This window comes from Polyodon spathula, chromosome 4 (assembly GCF_017654505.1).
Source record: "Polyodon spathula isolate WHYD16114869_AA chromosome 4, ASM1765450v1, whole genome shotgun sequence".
Taxonomy (NCBI): Eukaryota; Metazoa; Chordata; class Actinopteri; order Acipenseriformes; family Polyodontidae; genus Polyodon; species Polyodon spathula.
In genome coordinates, this window is record NC_054537.1 from 63818645 (window position 1) to 63846425 (window position 27781).

General features: G+C 37.0%; 1 protein-coding gene across 2 annotated transcripts in view; it reads right to left on the reverse strand.

The window, feature by feature from the left end:
* LOC121314729 (BMP-binding endothelial regulator protein-like) overlaps positions 1-22138 on the reverse strand; it is a 32978-nt gene extending 10840 nt beyond the window's left edge. Inside the window, exons 1-12 of one of the 2 annotated variants that reach the window (XM_041248319.1) lie at positions 21019-22138; positions 17938-18023; positions 16642-16686; positions 14189-14288; positions 12774-12856; positions 6207-6297; positions 5695-5777; positions 2346-2445; positions 1644-1753; positions 470-610; positions 165-269; positions 1-37 (exon numbers count right to left, since the gene is read on the reverse strand). The exon at positions 1-37 is cut by the window's left edge and continues 9 nt beyond it. In XM_041248319.1, the coding sequence (XP_041104253.1) occupies positions 1-37; positions 165-269; positions 470-610; positions 1644-1753; positions 2346-2445; positions 5695-5777; positions 6207-6297; positions 12774-12856; positions 14189-14288; positions 16642-16686; positions 17938-18023; positions 21019-21151 (1114 nt within the window). In that variant the 5' untranslated portion in view covers positions 21152-22138. The remainder of the gene's footprint in view (positions 38-164; positions 270-469; positions 611-1643; positions 1754-2345; positions 2446-5694; positions 5778-6206; positions 6298-12773; positions 12857-14188; positions 14289-16641; positions 16687-17937; positions 18024-21018) is intronic. The other variant, XM_041248320.1, reaches the window with a different exon arrangement.
* Positions 22139-27781: the final 5643 nt, after the last annotated feature.

The window sequence follows — 27781 nt, forward strand, 5'->3', positions numbered from 1 at the left end:
AAATGGGGCAGCAACCATTTCTGTTGAGAATTTTACCCTGTGGGAAACAAAATTACCATACAAGCATTAGTGTCCCCTTCCATCAGCTTCCATTTTATCATGTGTGCTTCAAAAATCATAATGATGGACAAGCGCACAGCAATACTGATCTGCTGTATACTCACAGAGGGGCAGCTCTTTATTAAGACACATTCTTTTTTGTGGCACTCAACCTCCCCCTTTACACAAGCACACAGTGTGCAGTTGACAGACGGCCACATTTCTCCATCCTTAAACAAACAAAGAAATAAAAAAAAATTAGTTTGTGTCATTCGTATTGATTATACAAAATACGAACTATAAAAAGCCAGTTTGTTTAGGGGTTAGAATAGGTGCTTTCAAACTAGAATGCCCAAACAGTGGTAACACTGTGTGTAGGCAATGCTCCAGAAATGTAATGATTTTGCAGTTTTCCTTCCCACTTACTCACCCTGTAGATTTTATTCCCAGACTGGCAAAACTTGACCTCCTCAACGGGAACATAAGAGACACAAGGCTCACAGCAGAGCTCTTTGTTGCTATGGCAACTCCCAGAATGAGAGCACTTCCTCTTACACACCACTGTGGAATTCTGGGATTGAAGAGAAAACCCTAGTCTTAGAATAAGGACAACTTGTTCTAGAATTACAGAAGGTAATGCTCATCATCTAAAACCAGTGCCTCTTTTTCACTTGTTTGTGGGCAACACTTTAGTGCATACAGCAAAAACTGTGAACTGTGAAAACTGTGAAGTACTGTGTGTACTTGTTTTTCAAATAAGATCAATTAAGTAGAATACACCTCAGGCTAGGGATTTGATGTGAAGGCCCCAGTATTCACCCTTTTAGATCTTATTAACATTTTTATGTATGTCACATTCACTGTTCATCTAAAACCGTACTATATGTTTTTTACCACGAGATGTGTAGCAAAGTCTGGGGAAAAGTGGTAGAAGGAAGGTACATAGGACATTGAGTGATGCAGAGTCTGTATCCTGTAGGTAAAGATCAGGTGAAACAAGAGGGAAAAGAAATGTAGCTCTACCATTTAAAAGTGAGTTAAATAACTACACTTCCCAGAATGCCTCAGCCAGCCTCACAATATAGACAGCTGTGGGTAACTGATGGGACCAGCACAGGTATAAAAGGACAGGTTAAACAGACCTTAGATGGTCATGCTACAGAGAGGACCTGTATGTACAAATATTGTAAAGGTTTTGGGGACCTGTTTTGCAGAGGTATATTTGTGTATTACTTGCATCAGCTGTCTTGGATTAGCTCACTGACTGGAAGTTAGGAAATTGAAATATAGTGTTTAGTTGTATTTTTATTTGTGTCTTAAAGATGCAGTGTGCTATCTGTCAAAGTGCCCTGCTGAACAAAAATAAACACACAGGTATTCTCTGTTAAACTATACGTTTGTTGTCCACATGTCCAATATCCACCACCATCGGTAGCAGAAACCCAGAAATTGTAATTTTATCTATGCTCCAGTGGTTTAAAAAGATTTGTGTTACTCCTGAAAAAGCCCAAATTCTCCTTTGCAAAGGAAATAAATCCTCTTGTTGAAATAAAAAGCTCTTAAGATTCAGGCAAATCCTGTGGATTATCCAAGCAGCAGCTCACCTTGCAGACACAAGAAGTGCAGTTGTCGTACGTGAAGGAGGTCCCATTCTCATACACCTCACTGTGAAACAAGCAGCTTCCAAGCAACAGATCAAATACTCTCCTTTGACCTAAAATATAAAAAAAAACAGAATTTGATTATGTCAATAGAATAAGAGTGTGTGTGTGCGCGTGCGTGCGTGCGTGTGAGTCTGGGTGTGTGTAACAGGCAGTGTTGTGTGATACACTGCCCTTATGGATTCTGTTCTGTCCCCTGTCAGTGAGATGAGATGAGGTGAGGTAAAAAGCTCTAAAACCATGTTCTTTTGCATTCTGGTTAAGACCCTCACATGCGCTGCACGGGGTCACTGGTTCATGGCCATCCTCAGCCGTTACATATACAGCCAGCTTCACAGTTTTGTCCAAAATACATTGGTTGCAATTTTGATTACAGAGAAACATAACTATGTAATAACACATTAATAACTGGGTAACTACCAGTGTTTCTTGCACGTACTGTATGCGGTAACTACTGGTGGAGTAAATGTGTAGTTTCATAGAAACAGCCTGTGAGATGTTACCATGTATTTACAACTTGTAAAACATTGCTCACAAGGTAATTTCCATGAAAATACACAGTTACCTGTAATTACCTTATTAAAGCAGGAACCCTGAAGAAGGAAAAAAGCTGAAAAGTTTTTCAATACAACTCTTGATAATTACCTAAACATTTGGGGCAACACTGCCCTGGAGGTGTGTGGCTTAGGTGCTGGGGACAGGAAAGGACGGGACACACTTCCTTCACACAGTGAGTCCGACCTCCCTGGAAGAAAGCACAGCAAGTTACATACTACAGTTCCTACAATGTATCTTTGAGAGCACAGACAGGGTAACACGAATACAGCTCAAACCCTTCATGCGAGAAAACTTTGCAATATACTACCTGTGGCAGAGACAGGGTTAATGTCTCCGTCAGCAACCACAGGTGTGGCCACTCTCCAGTTAGTGCAGACTGGTGCTAATTGGGGAGTGTCCATCTGCATAAAAGCAGCCAGAAAGCCTGTGGTTGAGGAGTGGAGTAAGTGAGTGGTTTATGTGATCTGTGATCTGTGATCTGTGTGTTGCTGTTTTGTTTGTAAAAGTTCAGTGAAGGCTCTGCCCAGTCTGGACAAGTTTGGTGGTGTTTGTTAAAGCTTTATTTTGGCCTTTGTGCTCTTTTGTTTGTTATTTGTGTTATGCTGTTTATTAAAGTGTCTATCATCTAGCGCTTTTCACGCAGTTCATAAGTCTCTGAGTCTTTTTCCTGCCGCTACCCTGCTACGCTACCCCTTTTAACAAAACATGTTTGGAGAAGTGCTCAGCTCCTGTTTTCCCAATTCATTTACACCTTAATGTGGAGGTGTGTTATTGTATAAACACTACATCAGCACATTTACTCCCACCGTCATTCTCTACTCTGACCGCTCGTGGCTTTCAGACTTTTCCAACTAATCAGTGATAGATTAAATGGTAGCCAGATTAGCCCACTGTGATTATGATTAGTATGCTTTCAGACGGGCACACCCACTGTATAATGCTGGCCCTTTGGCAAGATGCTGGTTATTGGTCTCATTTCTGAGGCAGCATGAGTAAACAGCCTTGGAACAAAGTTGGAGTTCATTAGCTTGTGGTTCTCTTCATGCATTTTTATACTGTATGGTACCTGTGGGAGAAATAGCTGGTTGATAGCTAACTCTTATCTTATGTGAAAAACACAGAGAAGATGGCGAGACACAGTGCTTGCTCTTTATCACATAATTTAGGAAGTACTGTAAAATATGTGTAGCAAGCACAGCTTTTAAGGTTAATACAGTGCTACCTGACATTCTGCTATCTATCTAAAAAAAAGACAGAAATATTGAAAACAGTTAATTATTGGAAGGGCCCTTATACAGTATAGTACAATTTGCTATCAACATGCGCTAACTGTGAAATAACAAGAGTGCACTACAGTAATTTAATTAGATCAGAATTACTGGCACTTTTTTTTAGCTCCTCTATCATAATTAAATGTAGCATATTATATTGTTACAGCATGCCCTTCTTTCACTTCAAGTTGGCCTGTTGCCATGCCTCCTTGGCATATGGGCTCTTCAGATGCTAGAATCTAAGCAAGGCTGGGCCTGGTCATTACTTGGATGGTTGACTTCCAAAGAAAATCACATTTTCTACAGGAAATGTATTTTGTTAGCTCAATAGAGAGAGGACCCTTCTTGAAATAAATACATATGTGTCAAGTTGTTACGGAACATATTGGACACTTTAAAGTTGAAATAGGTGTAGTGACTCTTGCATTTAAAAAAAAATTGTTCTAATCTGTAAAAATAACACATACAAGCGTTTTGAAATTTTCTGTTTTGCTTCCAGAGCTTTAATAAGCTTGACAAGGTCATTATTATGCAGCTGCTGCAAGTAGAATGTGGAGCATGCCCATTGAGTGGGCGGTCTAGAAGGAGTCAGTTTTCTGAAAAAGCGGTAAACAAACATCAGGGAATTTGATTTTAGTTTAAATCTGATAGAGACGCTGCAACATGTAGTGCTAAATACAAAAAGGAATGTTTTTTGAAGAGTTTAACAGTTCTTTGAAGACTGAGAAAACCGAGAATAACACTCTAAAGCAGATGAATGAGGGTTTTGTGAATTGAAAATTTGGTTTAACTTAATAGGCTTAAAAAAAAAATCCTTAAAACGGTTAAAGTCTATATGGCCCATTGTGATTGACCTCCAAAAAGAGATTTACTTAACTGTCAAAAGTGAAAGAAATCCTTACCCTGAAGGCCACCCCCTATGATGGGACAGCACAGCAATGAAGAGCTGGCCTGAAAATTCCAGCTATGCATTAGCTCAGTTTCACAAGCGCTACCGTCAACACCACTACACCCACTCTCTCAGCAGGGGGCGCCCTGACCCTCCACAATCCTCTGTACCTCCGCATTCCACATCACATGCCAGGGAGCGTGGGAGGCTGAGGAGCAGTTCTGACTGGATGATGCATCTTCCAAGTCACCCAGAGGTTCTGACTATTTTAGGTTGTTATACTGTATATACTGGGGGTGGGGGTGCCTTAATGACCTGTTTTACTGCTTTATGACCTGTAGTTGTGAGGCCCAACAGGAGCAGAATTAAAGCTGCAGAAGAATCATTTAGGTTTGACAGTAAAGTCAATGGAGTCCTTCTATAACTAAACAGCAAACCAGAGTGCAGCTCTGTAAGTTAAGGACACAGGGATAAGTCAGTCTAGATTGTTCCCTTCCTAAAGGAGAATCCCAAAACAATAGTTTGGGGCTAAAGATTAGCTTCTTAAAAATTGAGAATTTTATTTAACAAAAGAAGGAGACATTGTGGTTAGAGCTGGCAGTTAGATCTGAGCTCTGTTTTACTGATTACAGCTCAAAAGGACAGTTCCTGCAATTACAGGCAGGATCCATCACCAGACTGCTAGCTGCTCAACACTAGCTATGAATTAACATACCAGTGTCCAAATAACAGATTCCATATCAATCATCAATAAGAATGAAGACACAGACCACTACCGCCTGCTACCTAATACCCAGAACTCCTGAGTCACTGGTTATGTTTCAAAGATGCAGAGCCCCTGAGTCCTGTTCAGTTGTACACTGCACACAGAGGGTTAGATTCTCAAAGCTATTATTCAGAATTGGTATTAGCCCATTTTCTTCTGAAAGGAATAAAAACGTGTTAATATTCAAAAAAATAAATATGAAATAACTGAATATGAAACTATATACAAGGTTATAAGGTAGTAAATATCTACTATTTTAATTTCAGCAGTGGATTTTGGGGAAAACATTTAAAGAGTAAGTAGACACGTGGGGGTACTACTTCACCTTTGACTATCCCTGGTAAACTCAATGTGAGCAGGAGAGTTTGTTTTAAGACTGTTCAAAATAAGATGCAATGGAATCAGACACTTTGATTGACAGTAAGGGAAAGTGTGATTTATTATAACTGTTATTGACTGGACTGCCTTAAAATAGTCTGTGACCAATGATGAGGATTGTGCTTTACTTACAGCGCAGGAGCATTTCACACATCTGTTCCCTTCAGGACGGAAGTCATCCCCCTCATGATACTCGTTGCCTGCAAAGATACACCCTGCAGAAGAACAGCGGCTCAGTTAGACTGGGGTCCTCTCAGAAGAAACACCTCCAATATGAGGAGTCTTCAAAACAAGCCTAAATGCTTGAAGAACTATCCTCAATCACACATTAAACTCTATAATTCCTGTTTGATAGGAGCTCTGGATAGGGCTTCAAGTAAGTTTGTTTTAAACAACAAAAGAGTGCTCATTTAATTGCATGTTAACTTTTCAAATTGAATTTACCCTTTATTTTTCTAAATGAAAGGGTAGGAATGACTGAAGGTAAAACTCTAGTTTTTATGGTACATAAAACAATTAGCAACCAAAAAGCAAGCAATTAAATGATATAAAGAAATTAGGTCAAATGAATCAGTTACAGGAAATCCCAGAATGAATTCTCATGCAGCCCTGTCAGTAGTCTTGTTTAGAAGATGCAGCAGTACCTGGGCAAGTAGGGCAGCATCTTCCTCTCTGTATTGTGGGATTCCTACATTGCACCACACACCTGTGCTCAAACTCTGTCACTACGCCCTCCTGTAACAAAACATATCAAAGACGAGTGTGTTTAGAAATCTTAACGGGAGTCAAAAATATCAGTTATTATCTAAATGTGATGTACCAAGGCATTTTTTGGCACAAAATTCAATTGAGTCACTCTTTGTAGCATGTAGCACTCGTAGCTCCTTCATTAAAGGCTACAGTGTTTAACTACAAGCACAATCCTTCAGGATAATTTTGAAAACTCACATGTATAAGAAGTATTCATAACATTTGCTACAAACCAAAAAGTACTGAAATTGAAAATTCAGTGTTTCAGTTGCATTATCTCTGAGACTTGTAGCCATTGACAGTTTTACTGTAATTCTTGAGATCACTCTACTGCAGCACTCTAGTAACGCATGTTCTGATAGCATGTTGGGAACACTTACATGTATGTTATGCCTTGAAAAGGGACTATAAAGGATAGTTATGAAAGCTACTTAGCATCCAATTCAAATAAAGTTTTACAAAACGATTTGAAGTGTGTGTACTATACAATCAATCTAGAAACAGTGTCAGGTTTTATTTTCAATTGATGTATTTGTATGTATACGTATCTACCCAGCTACTTCTATCTATGGTCTTGTTGACGGTTATATATCACCAGGGATAATAATTTATCATTTATTTAGAAATACTAAAAGAAACTTAAATTCAATGACAAACGTTTCAATTGGAAGTATTTTTCAATGGAAACATTGAAAAAGACTTCAAACTAACACAATGTATAGCTCTGTATGAGAAACAGCATTAATATATTGGGGATACAATATATTTCATCAAAGAAAATAAAGATAGAAATTGCAGATTAATATTCCACAGCACTTATTACAAGTAAATGTGTGCCCTGTCTAGATTTATAAATCCTGTATCAGAGTCTCTGGTATTAGCAGCAGGGTGCTGCATGCTTTGAGTAGGGAGGTACCAGTACTGAAAGCTAAAAACACATTTGTAACCAGACGATCTCAGCTCAGCCCTCAGGACCCTCCAGCCAAGTTTACATCTCCTGTACGAAGCTGGAAAATCACAACAAAGGCTGGCTGTCAAGATTTTATCTCTCAATTCGTTTGTTTACATTAGCTAACACTACAGCCAGCAATGCAGTTTTTCAGTAATAATGGATACAGTGTTTTATTTTACATTGTTTTTTTGGGTGCTATTACTCCTACGGACATGTTAGTCAAGAACTTAAAGCTGCGGGGTCCAAGTTGTACACTAGAATAAAATCTCTTGCTGTCCGTTAACTACATTCGTAATACAGATCTCTACTAAATCCGAACGCAGACCGTTACTGGAAGCCCTGGTTGTTAACATTCCCTGAAGGTAGTTTTAGCTGTGATAACAAGCTACAGCTATGGCCAAAAGTTTTACATCACCCTACAGAATTAACTAATTTTACTTCATAGTCAAATTAAACCTGCTGAATAATGTTACCTTAACATATTGACTAACAAAACGCTATATAGTTTTCCACATAACAAAATCTAACATGAAATACTGTACTACTATTATGGTTCCAGTAGACTTTTGCAATATCATTTTAGGGTTGTTTTTTATTATTATTACATGATGTTAAATAAAATATCTGAATTATGTTCATATAGGTTTTATTTATTTATTTATTTATTTATGTATTACTATCTCAATCCTAAACTTCTAGGTGATGCATAACTTTTGGCCATAGCTGTGCATATGTCTGCAAGCCAAACTGACATGGGTCTACTGTTATTTCACGCCTATTGCAGCCTATGAAGGGTATAAACAGCATCTTTATGCTAAGCATTAGTTTGGGAACCATGCCAGCGGAAACTGGAACTTGTAAGAAGGAGCATCGGCTGTGGAAGCCGATATCAGGAGATATTAAGGAGCCAAAGAGCTTGGTGGTGGAACTTGAAAGCATTCTAACAACTGAGTGGGCAGCCAGTGTCAGGGTTTCTAAAGCCATATAACATGCTAACATGAATACGTTCCAGTGTTTAGTACTGCCACAGCATTACAGCAAAGATACTAGTGTCTTAGTTTTACATTGTTACATCAAAGAAAACCTAAAAACATTCTCCAACATCTGATTTTACGATGCCCAATTCAAAATGTGCCTTTGACCCATTCCGTCACCCTGGCCCACACAGACTGGGGCTTTCAATAAAAGCTCACCATGCAATCTATGGTATGCCCAGGGAGGACGACTTGACAGATTGAAATCCATACTCTCGTACAAACTGATAAGAAAACAGGCCATTTATTTTATCTGGAATCAGCCGCACGCACAAGCACAAAACATAAGAAACTTGTTTTGGCGAATCAGATGATTGTATCCCTGGAAGCGAGCCAGCTACCAAACATACTCCACCCGTTTTCATGGCGAGCAGCATATACAGCAGATAAATTCTTATCTTTGATTTCCTTTCCAGATAATTATTGTTTCCTGCGTTCAGCTTTTCTTTCTTTTCCCCTCAGATTAAAAGATAGCTACTGATACAACTAAAACAAATCACCAAACAACCTTGAACTTTGTTACTCCTTTTTGTTTTAGAGACTTGTAAAGTGGTGCTGTCTTTTATTTTCGCTTCTGTAATTGCAGTTCTGTAATGGCAGGTCTGACTTGCTCTACGGTGAGAATCATACTTCAATTATTTGTTTGTGTAGCTGCTGAAATTGAGTCAGCGTCAGTAGGAATTCACAAACTGATCAATTTCACAAGAGACGGAAGAACCTCATAAATTGTCACAAGTTTACACATCTATATAATATTAAATTATAAATTGGGTCTGTGAAACACAGTTCCTATTAAAGTGAATCTGACAACCCGCAATTTGTGCAAATGACATGCAAAGCAAGCAAGATGGAAATCGTTTGTTACTCTGATAACCCGTCGCTATCAGGCAAATAGAAAGCCAACCATTTGTGTGGTGAGGGACTATCCAAATAACACCAGTTTGATTATCCAAAGCAGACCCAATATTTATAAAGGGATATTGAACAGTAAAAGAAGCAGGGAGTGATACCGCTTACAGGGTGTAAACAATCACTTTAATGGCACACAATATGTGAGTTCATGTGTAGCTCAATCATACCCCATTATCAAACTGTATCTAAAGTATAGTATGAAGTGGTGAAACCAGACCCCCTGATTATTGCTGACTAGAACTCTATATTTAATTACAACACAGCCTATTCTGTCCCTTTTTATTAAACTTCAGGCTCTAAGGACCAAGTTTTATTAGGGGAGGTGCAGCTGCAGCAACCTAGTCCAGGACACACACACAGCTTGCAGGCAACCAGACCTGGAGTCTCTTCAGAATGGACTTGAACTGCCAAAAAAGACAGTGTGACTGCCAGTCTCAGGAGAGCAATCAAGACAGACAATAGACAGGCCAACCCTGTCCAGCTGCGGCTGGACATGACCTCTCCAACCCGAACAAACAGGAGCCTGGACAAGTCTGGAACAGAAATTAATGTTTTATGCATTTACAGTGTTTTACACATTCACTTTAAACACTACAGTCTCAAAATGTTTAAAGACCTGCATTTCACAAATATTGTAAAATACAGTATAGTCAATCCAATGTGTTTAAATCGAAGAGGAGATAATCCCCAAATCAAGATGAAGCACCTTCAAGCTGATGATCGCACAAGTCTCCGCCTGTCCCATGAGTGACCATATTTCACAGGTGCTCAATAGGACTGTACGCTTACAGCTTCCACAACATGGGTGCTGTCATAAAGAAAATGTGATTTCCCCCCTGCATATTGACCTGGCCAGTTATAGTCAGATCGATTTTGAAAATTCTGGAACTTTCTGTGAATAGGCCCATTTTCTCAAACAAGAGAGGGGTGTTTCATTAAGTCTAAGCTGTGACTGTATAAAGCACAGGTGTTCAGAGAGAACCGGTTACCCACCCCTATAAGAGATCCCCACCAGAGTGATTCCATACGCAGTGCATAAAAGCTCAATTTGTGCATCACAGCACTGAAGTTGAAGAAGTAAGGAGGCTGTAAAATGTCTGTTATCGCTTCATAATACATAACCGTGGTACCTCATCTGTTCCCTCCTTCCATCTGCCACCTAAGTGAGTCCAAACGCTTCCAAGAACAGAAGAAAACAGCTCTTGTAATATATAATCTTGAAAGGAGAGTGCCTTCATTCTGACCAAATGAGCAGGAGGAAAGAATTAATCCAGGCAGATGGGTGGACAGTGCTGCCAAGTTTACCTGGCCGTCCTCCCAATAATAGACTATAATAAATCACAGCTGGCTCTCTCTCAGCCGCGGACCCCTGGGGCGGACATTTAGTGTTCTCAAAATCTAAAACAAAATGGCCAAATGTGACAGAGAAAAAAGACACTTTACAGACTTTTTAAAAGGGGACCAAGAACAAAGTACACAGAAAGACTACTTGGAACTGCAAAAGCAAGTCAAAAAGGAAGTTAGAAAGGCCAAGAGAGAGATAGAAATGAGCATTGCCAAGGGGGCTAAAACCAATTTCAAAAGTGTTTCCAATATTATAACAGCACAAGAACATTCAAGGAGGAAGTAAAATGTCTAAGAGATACAAACGACAAAATCATAAATGAAGAGAAAAAATAGCAAATATATTAAATGATTACTTTTCACAAGTTTTTACAAAGGAGGATACGGACAACATTCCCCACAGATCGACCTGTTCCTATCCAGTTTTAAATAACTTTAGCATAACAGAGGCAGAAGTGTTAAAGGAAATAGGAGCTCTTAAAATAAATAAATCTCCTGGGCCAGATGAGATCCTCCCAATAGTACTCAAAGAAGATAACCAAGGTCATGCAACAGACTCTTGACACAGGAGATGTACTGACAGACTGGAGAATTGCAAAACGTAATACCGATCCACAAAAAGGGAGACAAAACCGAACCAGGTAACTACAGACCAAGAAGCATGACTTCTATTATATGTAAACTTATGGAAACTATAATAAGATCCAAAATGGAAAATTGCCTACTTGGTAACAGTATCCTGGGAGACAGTCAGCATGGTTTTAGCATTTTTTTGAGGATGCAACATCGACAATGGATAGTGGTTAACATGTTGAAAACTGAAAGTACTGATTAGAGGAGAAAACTCAAAATGGAGCAAGGAGTACTACAGGGATTCATCCTCAGCTCTTTCTAATCTACAATTAGATTCTGGTATAGTAAGCAAACAAAAATAGGAGGAGTGGCAGACACTGCTGCAGCAGCAAAGGTCATTCAAAATGAGCTAGACAGCATTCAGCACTGGGCAGACACATGGCAAATCACATTTAATATAGAATGGTGGAAGATACTGCACGCAGGCAATAAAAATGTTCACTATAAATACTATATGGGAGATACTGAAATTGAAGAAGGAATCTATGAAAAAGATCTAGGAGTTTATGCTGACTCGGAAATGTCTTCATCGAGACAATGTGGGGAAGCATAAAAAAGGATATATAGTGAAAAGTGTTGAATTTAAATCAAGGAAAGTATGTTAAAACTTTACAATGCATTAGTAAGACCTCATCTAGAATATTGTGTTTAGTTCTGGTCACCTCGCTACAAAAAGGATATTGCTGCTCTAGAAAGAGTGCAAAGAAGAGTGACCAGAATTATTCCTGGTTTAAAAGTCATGTCATATGCAGACAGGCTAAAAGAATTTAATCTATCCATCGTGAACAAAGAAGACTACCCGACAATCTGATTCAAGCATTAAAAATTCTAAAAGGTATTTATAATGTCAACCCAAGGGACTTTTTTGACCTGAAAAAAGAAACAAGGACCAGATGTCACAAATGGAGATTAGGCATTGAACAGAAAATAGGAGGGACTTTTTTTCACAGAGAATTGTGGGAATCTGGAACCAACTCCCCAGTAATGTTGTTGAAACTGACACCCTGAGATCCTTCAAGAAGCTGCTTGATGAAATTCTGGCATCAATAAGTGAGATTCTGTGATCAATATGCTACTAGCAACCAAACGAGCAAGATGGGCTGAATGGCCTCCTCTTGTTTGTAAACTTTTGTTCTAAATCTTTAAACAGGCATCTGTGCTCAGAAACTGTGTACTCCTCATTCATTATAGGAAATGCGCAAGTCATTTTAACAGCCATGCTTGTAATAGGAAAAAATGTCGCCATTGTCGTCTTCTTCTTCGTTGAGTAGTTCTGGTAGTAATATTTGAACTTGTTATTGTTCATTACCTTTGTCATACGTTTGCTGTGAACGATAGTTTGTTTTAGTTTATGCTTTAAAGGTCTTACTTTGTATTTGTGCTTGTATTATTGAGAAGCTACCTTTGACAGCCAACTCAAGCATTAAAAAAAAATTATTAGGGTTTTTCAAATCAGGATTTAGTTCAACTATAACATGAAGCGAACGGTATACCCATGTTCTCATCAACAGCTGTTTACATGCAAGAAAAAGGTCATTTGTAAATGAAACAAATATAGTTACACTGCAGGGAAAGATTCTGTTTACCTGACATGTGCGTGTTATGCACGGTTTGGACGGTATCTGCCACTTCATGGAGCTGTTGAAAGACTCCCCTTCAAACTGGCAACCTACACAAAACAGGAACAGTGTTCAGCTGCTTTCTCCAGCTTTCAAAAGCCTGCATAAAACCTGTACAGTCTGTCTTGAAAAAACATCTTATCGGATTTGCAGTTCAGATGGCCACCTCAATAAACATCACTTTTGTTAATTCCCCCTCAGTTTTATTGGAATAAATATATAGAAGTATCTGGCCAATAAAGCAACCATCTGTTGGAAAGTCACATTAAGGTTGTTTGAATGAATGGTTTTAATAAGTGTTCGGAGAATGTTCCAGTTTCCTATTTTATTTTAAGAAATACCAACATTATTTTAATACGCTGACTGCTATGCTGGTCCATGGTAACATAGACTATTGAATTCCCTGTCCGTCTCTATCAGGGACTCTGGTTCACCGTTTTTTAAATCTAGACTAAAGACACACTTTTTATAAAAGACATCTTTTAAGTTGGTCTTTTGTTTCTATTTTTTATTTGAAAGAGGTTTGGGATGGCTTCGGCTGTAAAAGGCGTAAGTCCAAGATTGTTGCTTGTGTATCACCACAGTCAGTGGGCCATATTATAAAACCAGCAAGAAGTCACTTGGAATTATAACTGCTTTTTATTTCTTGCTACTGTTATATCATTTACATGGTTTTTATTCATTTTGTTCCTCTACTTTCATTTACCATTGCCCTTGCCTAAATTAAGGTCCCAGAGTGTTAAAAGGGGCAGCCTACAGCAGTTGTCCGCAACAAACACCTCCCCTATTTTAATCTTACTGTAATTAGGTCTAGAATGGAATTATAATAATCCATTGATTGCGCAAACAATTCTCTGCCCGCAGCTGTTTAGCAGCTCTTACCAAAGTAGGTGTCTTTTCTGGTCTTCATTGAGTGAACACGATACTGTTAGATATTTAAAGAACATCATTCCTTTATGGTTTACCTCTTAAGTAACATATTTTAGCAAGTCAGTAGATTAAATAAATAGTCTGTTTTAAAATGATAGCACAGATACCATTTTCTGCCACACCACGTAGGTATTAGAAATAAAGTATCCCTCTGAAGATAAGTTGAAGGGACTGGATTTATTTAGCCCACAACTCTTTAAAGGAGTTGAAAACCCCAACCAATACTTTATCAAAGGAAATTAATTACAGACAGACTTAGGACAGGGGGTAGGAGACACTTCTTCACACAATGTTGTGAGGGTACGGAATTTGTTACATAGCGATGTAGTTGAATCATTGGGATAATTTAAGACCTGACTTGACAAAAGTTTGAGATCAATCAGCTTGTAGGAATCAGACAGTTATTAACTTGTCCTATTCCTCTGTTCTTGTTCTTAATGAGGAGACATTACCTTTGCATTTTTCACAGCAGGCTCCCCTCTGTTTCACCAGCAGAGCGCAGTCTTTGGGGACCCGAGGGCACGACTCACGCTTGCAGGTGACTTCTTTATTCTACAGTGGAGAAACACCAGGGAAAGAATTAGAATCCTGCTCTCCAGAGCACACTGCTGGCAAACACCATACTGAGTATCTCTATTTTTGTGTAATAGAAATTTCATTTTATACCATAGCCCTTATCAATTAGCTTTCTTAACAAATTAAATACATGCACATGTTGACTCAATTTTAGGAGACAGCTGCTCTTATAGGTTGTTTGTAGAAAGTCTACCTGTCTCTCTCTCTCTCTCTCTCTCTCTCTCTCTCTCTCTCTCTCTCTCTCTCTCTGTGTGTTTCATGTGTATTTGTGAGTTTGTACTGTGTAGTTTAGCTGAGTTTAGTGGAGTTTAGCTTGACACAACAATAAGAAATAGTGCATCTCAGCTCATTGTCTTCATCTTTGTAGAGTGTCTTCAAATGATCTGGTGTTAAAAAGCTGAACGCTGAAAAAGTGGAAACATATATAGCTAATCTGCTCTTGTCGAAGCCCCCGTTCCTGTTGTTGTCCCTCAGTGACAATGATAAAGTTAATTCAGATGTATGTATTTATTTTTAGCAATAACCCTAATTTCAAATATAGCTCCCTCCATCAATGACCTAAATCTAACTTATGGCTTCATGCTAAAAAGACACTGAACGGCAGTATGTTTGCTTTGAGATGAGATACATTGCAGCATTTTAGAGGGAAGGTTAGAACCTATCCTAACATTTAATATTGTGAATACTATGCGAACCCACTTCCCTCTTGCTCTGATTGTAGGATCCTGGTAATTAATTTCTTCAGAGTTGAAACTACTTCAACTTCCTGTGAACATTACTCTATAGCAACACTAGATGGGGCCACAGTTTTTCCTCGTTGGATTGTTTAGGGAAAGCTGGCACCTAACAATGCAGCAAATTCACATTAAAAGTAATTTAACTTATAAAAAAATATATTTGTCACACAAACTGAAAATATGGAGCAGTTGGTATTCCCAATGTATTTATTGTCGCACTATCCTAAGACAACTTAAGTGTAAATATGCTTCTTGGTCCTTTTCTGCATTAGCAAAGTCCTTGATAAATCTGTCACAAAGTAGACTATCTTGTAGATATTATATATGTAGTGCAGGATTTTTAAAGGTACCAGTACACCCCCACCATGTGAAAAACAAAAACAGCAGTTCAGCACCATAAAAAAACAAGAGAAATCAGCGAGACCCCTGTCTAAATGCACAGTCATCACCACCTGCAGCAGAAATGCAGTACACTGTGCTATTAAACTGCAGCTTAACCATGCTGTACATAACTTACTGCATTTTACAATGGTTTAATCACTGTTGTTTAATATTATCATATGCAAGGCTTGCATTTAATAAACCTCCATGCTTGGCTAATATGACATTGCGGTCAAGAGAACGGTACCCTTATAAAAGTTTAGCATGGTAAATTGCACAGTTTATAATGTGCTTTACAGTACCGCTCCAGGCTTTACAATGTTTTCCTATACTTTACCATGCTTTCACTATGCTTTATTAAATTTGTTAAACTTTAAGTTTTATAAACGTGTGTAAGGGTAATGTCATAGACTTTCTTTCAGATGGAAATGTATTCAATCCTCTAAAATAAACCTTACTTAATCCTTAGCCATTCTAACTCTGAAATACTAAACTAATCCTCAACACAGCATCTCTGCAAGCACAGTGAACCCTAATCTTAAGTGGTCCTGGTGCTATCAGGTTTGTAACTTTATAAGGTAATCCTTCATGCCCTGATGCAAAGTGTCTACAACAGAAACAAGGATTTTTATTGGGTCGTAAGGACCAGACAGAAACATAATCTTTAAAGACCTGGGTCAAACAAAAGCTGAATCCTCAAGGTCCTGGTTCCAGCAACTAAAAGCAATAGTTTAATCTGGCCAAGGCATTAAAAAACATTTTCAACCCACAATAGCCAAGCACTCGCCACTATGCAAATTCAGTTACTCCCACCAGATTCTAATTTACTACAAGGTGAATTTACAACTAGGTTTGGGTAGTTTTTTTTTTTAAATGTTCTTATTCCACAAGACAGAATCACAACTGAAAAGCAGAATTCGACATTAAAAATACTTATGGGTATTGTATATAATTCCCTTATTGTTTCATTTCTTTTAGGACTCTCAAAGCATTGGATTATTACAGCACTGGCTCAACACTTGAGTTTTTTTAACCCTTTAAAAGTTTACTGTGGTGAACCATGGTGAAAGAATAGTAAATTCATAGAACAGAACTGTAGAATTACTGGGATGCCCTTTGACACATTTTGGTTTTACATTGTTACATTGTTTTTTTACAACAACAAAAAAAAACCACACACCTCTTTATTTGATGTATTTAGTAGCACTTACTGTAGTTAATTGCTTACGATGTAAACCAAGTTTCACAGTTCTGTCCTGTTGATAAGGAGAATGCTTGTAAAGATTTGTATTTATAATACTTAAAACATATAGATTAGATTATATAATAGTGTAGTAGCAGTAGTATTAAAAAGAAAACGTGGTGACACCATCCCAGCTCAATTTGATTTTTCGAGGGTCCATCATGTACAGGATTCCTGGTGTTCTTTACAAGGTCCACTGCCCTTATAAAAAGCTCTACACTAGCTTAAAAAAGGAATGACCAAAAAAAGTGTGACTGAAGCCATGAAATACAATTAGACAAATGCTTTAATTACATGTCTTTTGTATTATACATTGATTAATTGTTCTGCTTTATTTTGTTTAGACACTGTGGAGTGCTCTAAGGCAATCCATTTGTTTTCTTGTAAAACACTGCTTGACAAGCAAACCAACTGTTGTTGTAAGGGCAAAGTGAATAAAACATAGTAGCCAAGAGAATCCACAGATTCTTAAATGTTTCAGCTTCCAGCCTAATCCTGTACCTGTTCCGTCCTAGTATTTCTTGATATCTGGTATAACTAATCCAACTACAGACTATAAAAACTGAGATTCACAGCTGGGGCTGCTCCAAATTCCTATTTAAATCATACATGGCACAACCAGGAAAATGTATTCATAAGTGTAGTCAGATGTTTTGTGTTTGGAATATGGAGTATAACAGTGGAACACCTCTCTCTGTATACAGATCCACCCCCACCCCAGCCCCAACTCATATAGACTCTGCTGCAGATCTATATCAAATGCATCTACTTAGCATGTTCGTAAAGGAGGTACACAGTAAAATAAAAAGGTCCTTATGTACCCTTTAATAAGTGAGTTAAAAGTCAACAAATGTAAAAAAGTGACCAAGAAGATTGCTCTTCTGAAAAGAAAGGATAACCTAACAAGTAATGGTTAATTGTGCTGCTTTTTTTTTTCTATTTTGTACTAAAGGCAAAAAAAAAAAAAACAGAAAACCAATTAGTCATGAAATCTCTTAAAGCTGGAAAGCTAACTTTCAAGCAGGGCGTATTCTGAGGTTTTAAAATGTTGAAATAAATTGGATTACAGGTAAAGAGAATGCTGGCCTATGTACTCTTCTATTCTATTGGCAGTCGGCTTTGTTTATAAACACTGGCATTAATGTACCAGCAGCAGCTCACATCAAGATGATTGACATCTGGACTAAGAGACATGGCAGTGATTTACACAGTGACCCCCACAATCAATGGGAAGTGGATCTTTCCAGGTCAGTTTCCTTCTTACCAAACAAACACAGCTGATGCAGGGGTTGTCTGTGATGGTTGGGATCTGCAACACATCTCCTTCATTTTCACAACTAGCCACAGAACCTGCACAAGCAAAAAAGGAACACGTCAGAGTATGTCATTGTGATCAGTGAACAGACCTGTGAGCCAGTGTCAAACTACCACTGCTGAAGTACAGTACTTTTGGGCGAGAGGAGAGTTTTAAAACACATATATGGCATTTAGTATTTGAAGCTGTCGGCTAACCAATGTGATCCACAATTAAATAAATTAGTAAATCGTAAACCTTCTAGATACATTGTAGCTGTTTAGATATCGGTATAATGTGTTGGTCGTGTAGAGCTTTTAAACTTGGAGCGAATCCTTTTCCTTTAAATACATTAAGTGTGGTTTACTATAATAATGCAGTTACAACTTCCAGCCACTAGGTAGAGCTATGTTCTAAGAAATAATTCTATTAGATTCAAAGTTAAGCAATAACACCTTCATGGGATAGAGGGGTTTGCTACCAAAAATAGTTTTTTTTTTTTTTTTTTTTTTTTTTTTTTTTTTTTTGGCAATGAATGAGTTCCAGGCACCGCTGGTGGCAACAGCTCCAGTCGTCTAATAGCTTCTCGAACTATACAGAAACCCTCAAAATAACGGGGGGCTTGAAACGGTTGTGCAAACTGCACGGCTATTTGGCAACAAGTGTTCTGCACTGTATCATCCATCACTTTCAACCATTCTGGGAGCACAGTGGAAGCATGCTCTGATAAAAGAATGTATCACAGAGCAGGCGGTAGAACCACCAATTCATCTATGAAAATATGTTATTTTATTACATGGATTAAAATACTTTCAACAACGTAGCATATGGAATTGTGTTTTTATATACACTAAACAAAGCGTTTCACAATGAAACTAAAATATTATGCAACAGAGTTTAAACACATTTTAATATGTAATTTTTTTTTTTTTTTTTTTTTTTTTTTTTGCTCAACCAAAATACAATGATCACTAAAAATGTGCTTAAACATTCAACCACATTTTAAACATTAGTACGTATTGTTCTTTTATTTAAGAAGCACTATGACGTTAATACAGATTATGCAAGTCTAAAAAAACTAAGGGGGCAGGTGTAAATGGCACCTCTTGCAACGTTAAACGAGCATTTATGGCACCGTTTACACCTGTGGCTCGCTAAAGACGCGCATTTAAAGCTGAACTGCGTTGTCGCCCTCCAAACATGCCCCTGCGGCACGTTGTTAACAGCAGTTGTGTTACTGTACCTTGCTATAAACCCAGTTTCAATTACCGTTTCGTGTGCTGCTTGGCGTATTTTTTTCCACAGACAATCACATTTCAAAGCCTATGTTTCCACTATAGCGCCTTCGTGGGTGTATTAACGCACTACCCAGAAATCTGTCTATTTTGCTTAGTTTCTTTTAAATGTTACCTTAAACATTTCCCGAACCATCACATATGCGCTAAACGAAGCAACTCACCCACCGCAGTGGTGCAAGACGAACAGAGCAATGCACTGGTTCCTAAAATCTACAGACATTGAGCGGGCTCAGTATAATTAAGGCCTGAAAACAGAATTCGAGTTCTTTATAACAAACGCCTAGAGTTGTTCATCAAAACTAGATTTAAACACCTCCAAGACAAAATTTCTGACTGCGGCCAGTCATATAAGGTGATGCTAACTCCAAAACTGACATGTTGTAGTTAATTATGAAAAACTGAAACCAAATAATAATATATTGTTTCAAATAATATTATGAACGACGTTATGAATACCCGTGCCCCAAATATGAAAACCTTTGATCTATATCATGTTTTTTTTGTTTGTTTGTTTGTTTTTTAAACGGGTTGAGCGATGAGTAAATCATTTTACTAACATGAAGGTGTATATAAAACGATTAATCATATAATTTTCCGACTATGTACCGGTTGTTGATTATATGAAATACAATGTTTTGTTTGTTTTTTTATCCATAGTAGTTCAAACTAAATTCTAACGGTTCAGAGAGGGATAAAGTCTTAACGAATAGCAATCTGAATAGGACAACTGGGTATACATATTCATAGGTTGAAGCTATCTCGTCTAGATAAAAAAAAATACACATGTTCTGGCTAGACTTTGATTGAAAAGCTCGCATGATGTACCGGTATATATCTTTTTAAGTGCACCACAATATTGACAGAGTTTGTCTGTGGCACCTGTCTATGTTTGCAAATAACAATGTTTTCCCAATAAAGCATAGATATGTAGGCTCGTTTTACACTACACTACATAAACACTATACTAAATAAACACCATACAGCATAATGTTAATTTGGAGTTCATAGCACAGACTAACAATACGGTCCCTTGTATGGCACAGTATAACGAAAGCATACTAATAATATTACCTAACCATCCACGAAAAGCATAACATCGGACAGATTCCAGCTCAGTTGCAATCAGACTGATTACTCAGTCTAAGAAGCCCCTGGTGTACCACAAAAACCTTTTACAACTTAATATTTCTGCTTCAGATAACACAAATAATTTTGTTTTCTTTTATGTACCACTTGTTGTTAAAGTATATTCTAGAAATAGCCTGAACTATTATTATTATTATTATTATTATTATTATTATTATTATTATATTATTATATTATTGTAAATCCAGAAATTAATTTTAATAAAAAAAAAAAAAACAGAAAAACTATCATATGTAAAACTCACTTATAAAAAACAAAACCGGATACCAAAGTTAACTTTTTGAAATACCAAGCGCATTAATGCATACTGTCATTACAAAAAATAATAATAATAATAATGTCATACATACACGTAAAATGGAATATACGTGGTGGTTTAATGTCGAATAAAGGTTTGATATGAAGTGTTCATTTGTCATCAATAGGTTGTACCTTACATATTAATTCAATAGTTAGCCTGCCATGTCTTTGCTAGCTGAATTATACTGAGTGAAAGACTCACTGTTATCTGTGTTACATCTTTTTATGGGAGTTATTTGAATTGATTTATTTATTTGTTGACGCTGCACAGTAGGCTACATATCAATGTTCAATCCCCCATTCTTACCTGTAAGAAACGCGGAAGACGGCCGCATCTGAGATAACAGGAAGAAAAGGAAGAAACTCCCGGTGAACCTCGCTGAGGCCCAGTAGAGGTCCCCCTGCACTGATTTAACACCGCGCTGATAAAGCATCCTCATTTGGTCCAGTATAAATGCACAAACTTGACTTTTTGGAAAAAAACGTATAAGAATAAATGCATAAATAAATATTAGTCGTGGCTGGATCCCGCAGGCAAGTCTTAACCACGTTGCTGCTGCCAGCCTATCTCTAACTTCCCATTTCCCAAATCAGGTGTAAAGCGTTCTTGGCTCTTTTTCCTAGAGTCAGCCAGTCTACATTTCCAGATTACCATCATATGAAGAGAGAGAGAGAGAATTTAACAGCAACCTGCTATCCTTATCCCAGCTGTGCAGCTCAACCACACACATATCCAAAACATTATAACGGAGATGGTACCGCAAAGTGGTCGGGGTCGGGTAAAGGAGAGGGGAGGGGAGGGGAGTCCAATTTCGCAAAAAAATAAAAATAAATAACGCACTGCAGTCTTCAAAAGAGGGGCATTTTAAAACGAATTAATAAAAAAGCACTAAAAATGATATTGTGAGATTCCAAAACGTCAACTCAATGTTTAAAAACAACCAAAGTGCCATTTACAACCTGGCTGTTTTAAAATTTTCGCTAATGCCATTACGCAGACGGAAGGATGATGCCGAGAAATGTTCAACGGGTTGTTCCACTGTTCTGCTCTTGACTCCTCCGTTCCAGATCACAGGAATGATGCTCAAGTGTCTGCAGAGAGAGACTAGCTTGAGGCAACTGTCTGCACGCGCGCTGTGAACCCTCTTCTCGCTTTAGAATTGTGGCACCACGCATCGAGTAACTCTCTCCTCCTTTTAAACTACAGACATTTAAAACGAAACGGCTACAGTTAAACATTCACCATACAGCGGGGATCCACCTACAAATATATAGAGACCAGCCCTCGTTATTTAAGTATATGCCGCCCGATTAATAACCCAATTCATTTGGCGTCCTGCAAACTGCTGCCTCACCTTTCTTTGGATATTTAATAACGAGACCATTGGAGGAAACGCCAAGCACTTTGCAAGAGAGACCCACCTACTCATTCCTGTCGTATCTCATTACACCACTAACAAGACCGAAAACATAACACAAGCTTCAAGTGGCTTTACACTAAATCTTTGAGTATTTAACGTGACTATATATAATGGCTCGATATATATTGCTAAGTGGTATATACGTGCGCCGGTGTTTATTTTCACTCCAACCTGCAGCTGCTAATGTAAAATAGTATTGCAGATACACATCAGCACAATATAAGACTGCTCCTACAGCCATCTAGGCTACGACCGCTCCGCTTCAGAACTCAAAAAGCTACATATATATATATATATATATATATTATATATATATATATATATATATATATATATATATATATATATATATCATTATTATAATATAAGTAAAATAAAGTTGTGGTAACTTGCGTCTCATTTAATGTAGTTCCGTCTACTCATAACTACCCAAAAAGTGTGTGTGTATGTATATATATATATATATATATATATATATATATATATATATAGAGAGAGAGAGAGAGAGAGAGAGAGAGAGAGAGAGAGAGAGAGAGAGAGATAGATACAGTATACAATGAAACGAGGGGTTGTTTTCATATAAAATAAGATACAGGTGTGATTCTATGCGCGACCAAGCATAATCCGTTATTATTTAGCTGAACTGTGGTTACAACGTACCCAGTCTTTAAACATAATATATCAGACTGACAAAACCAATTAGAGGTTAAATCGAGACTTACAGCTTTCCTTCATTGCCTTGAAGTTCACGTCGCTCATCTGAATATTTGAATGAAAAAAAATAGAATGGGTGTACCAGGCACACGATTTCAGTTGGTTGGATTTTTTCTTTTTTAGCACACTTTATCTCATAACAGTGTGGTGGTATTTTGACCTTAAAGTGAACTTTTAGGTTTCTGCTTTACTTCCATATCCACCTCTATGTAATTTCAGTTGGAACCCAAATGTATTGAAATTGAAGTTTAAAAACAAGCAATTATAAGGTGTAATATAAAACAAAATAGGTACAAAACAACACTGTCCAAGTTTCAACAAATTGTATTTTATGAAGCATATGGACATGCATACCATAGTCATATTAATATACTTAAACAAAAAGCATAGAACTGTATTTAAATATGTGAATTATTTGTGTTTTTTTAAACAGCACACCGTTTTTATTACCTCTACATTTAAAAAACTATATTGACGCTACAATAAAGTAACCTCATCCTCATCCACCCGCAGGCAACAGTCTTTCATATTATGTGGAATTACACTATCTCCGCTGCAAAATAAATAAATACATACAACAATAATAATAATAATAATAATAATAATAATAATAATAATAATAATAATAATAATAATAATAATAAAATTGTAATTTGCAGGACTATTTTCAGTAGTTCAATTTGACAATTTGTCACTAGATGGTGCCAAAGGGAACATCTGTTGGAACAATTGTGCAACCTGCAATAAGTCGTTTCTCCCACAGAACAATTTGAATAGGGGAAAACTTGTCTTCAATGTTAATGAATATTCATAAAAATCATATGTAGTTATACCACCAATACCCCAGTGTCAGCTTCCCCCAATGGTTGGAGGCTTCTAGAATGCAGTTGAGGACTGGAGGGAAGTTAGCCAGATAGAACACAAAGTACACCAAACCTGTATTAAATCAAAGTTATGGCACCTTATCTATACTATATAATGGATATGGTGCTGCCATAATTTTGATTTCATTCAGGCATAAGTTGGATTCAAACCCAGATGTCCAAAAGGAAAAGGCTGACACCTAGCTCTCCAGCATTCTCCCCATGCACCAAAACAAAGCCTGCACAGCATTAAAGGCAAAAGGTATATTGGGTGTGTTTATGATAAACTACAACTGCATTACTCATCTCACAAATATATCTAAAACAATTTTGATTTATTTGTTTATTTATTGATTTTTCAACAATGTGGCACAATGTTACAATGGTATATTGACAGAGTTCAATAGGACCCTTGTAACCTGTACAGAAAATAGTAGAATGTCTATAAACACAAAACAGATTGTACCTTAAACATAGAGCAACAAGGGACTACAGAGAAAAATCTAGCAAGAGCCATTGTTACAGAGCTGTCTGAGTGTATAGGAACAACTGTTAATCTGGGAAATACTGAACATCTGTACTGAGCACCCAGTTATGATTGGATAAAGATATTAACATTGAAAAACAAAATGATAAAGAAAAAGCAAAAAAGAGCTCTAAATAATAACAATTTGTATTGCATTTATATACATATATGACTATTAATGGGAAAAAAAAATACCATTAGAGGCATTCTGTAATAATGGCTAATACTGCTAAGAACTAGAATACCACCACAGCACTAATTAACCTGTTTGTGAATAGATCCATCTGCTTTGAACCTCATTCTAAATAGTCCAATTTATGCACACTTTTGTTTAATTTTTTATTTTTTTTAAAAAAGCTGTGTTGCACGCCAATTCTTAACAAAAAATATAGTGTAGTATGGTGGTATAATGTTATCAATTGGAATGACAGAACAAAAACTGTATTTGAATACAACTGTAAAAAATAGTACCACTGCTAAAAACACATATTCTGCCACTGGCTCCAGTGTAAAGTTTACATCACTTATACATTTTCTAAAATATATATATATATTTCAAATAACTTTAAATCTGTGTGTTGGTTTAAAAGTTTCTACATGTAGCCTTTTCTGTTAAAAACAGGTGCATACTTTGTACTGGAAAAATCTTAATGAATCTGGAGAACTGGCTTAATTAAATTATGTTAATTTGTCTAAACTAAACCTCACTGAATACACTTAAATTGCTTTGAGTGTCGATTTAAATAATGTTTTCTATATTTAAAAAAAAAGTCCTTTAGACGAGCTGCTTTTCTGTTTTTCTTAAAAAGACTATCAGCTGGGACCAGAGATTAATATTATTATTATTGTTTTTTTTAACACATAGGAGGCGTATTGTTATTTTAAATGCTTTGATAACAAGCTTTGCTAAGGCGTTGGAATAGGATTTGTTTTATTTATTTATTTTTTTAAGCTGCTTTAAAATAACTTAATCCGTTTCCATACTTTATCTGAGTCCGCCACTCAAGAACCATGACAAGCATGCTATCTGAGCGTGCTGATATAATTGAAACAGCTTCACTGTCTACCTCTTCACAAGAATGCGACCCCATTAAAAGAAAAACAAAAAACACACCATGCATGGGAGGTTTACATTTGAAATGTCAAGCTTGTGACTTTTTTTTTCCGCACTTCCTTGTCTCTAACAAATCTAAACCTGTCACATTTAATTAGTCGGTTTTGGGTGTGGGCTAGGATCTGGAAGTTATTTTTTAAATTTAAGTCTCTTCAGTGTGTCAAGTTTCCAATATTATTAGTCATGTGGATAAACATGACCCAAGCGTGGTCGAAACTGGGACCCCTAAGGTTACAAACGGGTTAAATCAACTCTTGCACATTTGTAATAGCTGAGTAAATATGAAAGGGTCAAAATGGTCGAGTTCAGTGCACAAGCACGAGTGTGTCAAGGTAACAATGAAACTCTTTAAATTAAATTACATTCAGCAGAGGAACTCCCTTACAAAACTCAGAGGCTTATTTTGGAATGATCTTTTTACATTACATTTCAACTGGCAGTTGCAACAGAATGAACCAAATCCAAAACTTAACGTGGGAGGTCAGAGGAGTCTAGATATTATTCTTTGCTTTTTTTCAGAATGGGGAGTATTCGTTTACTGTTCAGTGGTACCACATGTTAAGAAACTGAATGAAACTGCTATGATGAGCTGAATAGAAGTCAAAAACTCCATGTTGGCGTAGTGCAGGGCTTCCCAAACATGGTCCTGGGGACCCCCTGTGGCTGCTGGTTTTCATTCCAGCCGAGCTCTCAATTACTTAACTAGACCCTTAATTGAACTGATAATTTGCTTAAACAGACCTTTTTACTTGTTTTCAGCTCTTGAACAGTTGCATATTTCAAGTTATCTATAACATTTTATAAGTAACTTGAACTGCAACTGTTTCAGAGCTGAAAACAAGTAAAAAGGTCTAATTAAGCAAATTATCCGTTCAATTAAGAGTCTAGTTAAGTAATTAAAAGCTCAGTTAGAATGAAAACCAGCAGCCACAGGAGGTCCCCAAGACCGAGTTTGAGAAGCCCTGGCGTAGTGGCTTTCTGAGATGGATTATGGAATTGGAGTCTGTGGGCTACATCCAGAACTGGATGCATGCGATTTACTTTTATGCAATATAAAACATTATTCTTGGCTGTTTATAGCTGGTATCACTGAATGTTCTGGTAATGTGTTGAAAGAGGATGGACACTCTTCCCCCACCCTCAATAACACTTCTCTGAATGTTACTGATGAAGGAACCAGCGGGTGCAAGAATACAAGGTCATGTCCACCTTGCTTTACTGAACTAATTTCTTATCAGGGGCTATTTCCTTGCAGTGGATAAGAAAGTGATAAGGAGATGTCAATTTTTATTTTATGAGTGCTAGAAACGGCTATTTTAATTAGCTCTGTAAAGCTCAATCAACTATTATGCAAACTGAAAAACATGTTTTACAACTTTCCCCTTGGATCATGCTAAACATATATGACTTTTGGAAACCAGTAAACAGTGATTCTCAAGGTGTGACTAGCTCAGATCACATGTAATGCAACTTCACTAACCAGATAAAGTATGTGGTACTGTTTTGATGTAACTGCCAGATCACTATCCTTAAGAACAGCTAAGAAAGGATAAACTGATTGATCAAACACTGCGACACACACCATGTAGTTTATTGTTAGCATGTAACCACTATTAGAAAAATCAGGCAACAAAACTAGAATGGGCCTGATTGACCTTTTGATTCCCGAGTTGCTTGTTTTATAATAGTAGTAACAGTTTTAAACCTGAGCCCTGGTATTGTAACCCGAGAAACCAAAGAGACTAAAGTATTTGAAATGTAGAGCCTTTTAAAAGAAGTCCAAAAGTAAATTGAAGTTGTTGTTACATTCATACCAAACTGTTACACAGTAAAAGATCTTAAACAATGAAATGGTAAACAGGATAAACGTGCACAATCTATAATTCAACATCATAGTCGTCACATTTACTAGTTCTAGGCTTTTTTTTTTTTTAAATCAGGTTTGTCCCATTTATGTATAGCATTACATGTACCAGAATCATATGATGTTGAAGTCTAAAAATTAAAAAAAAAAAAAAAAAAAAAAAAACACAATAACGATATTATCACTTTTCCTGCTATTAACGGAAGCACGTCATCTTAAGAAATAGTATTGGGGATATTTTTAATGTAAAGATAAAGCATCTTCTTCCTTAAAATAAACAACAGATTTTTGTACTTGACGGCACGATTTCACACACACCCAAAAGCAGTTGCAGTTTGTTTTATTTATTGTACCCCACCTTAGAATTTGTAACATAATTAATTTGCAGGTTTGTAGATTTAATTGTACCCCACCTTACTAATTAATTATATACTAATAGATCTATATATATATATATATATATATATATATATATATATAGATAGATAGATAGATAGATAGATAGATAGATAGATAGATAGATAGATAGATAGATAGATAGATAGATAGATAGATAAACACACACACA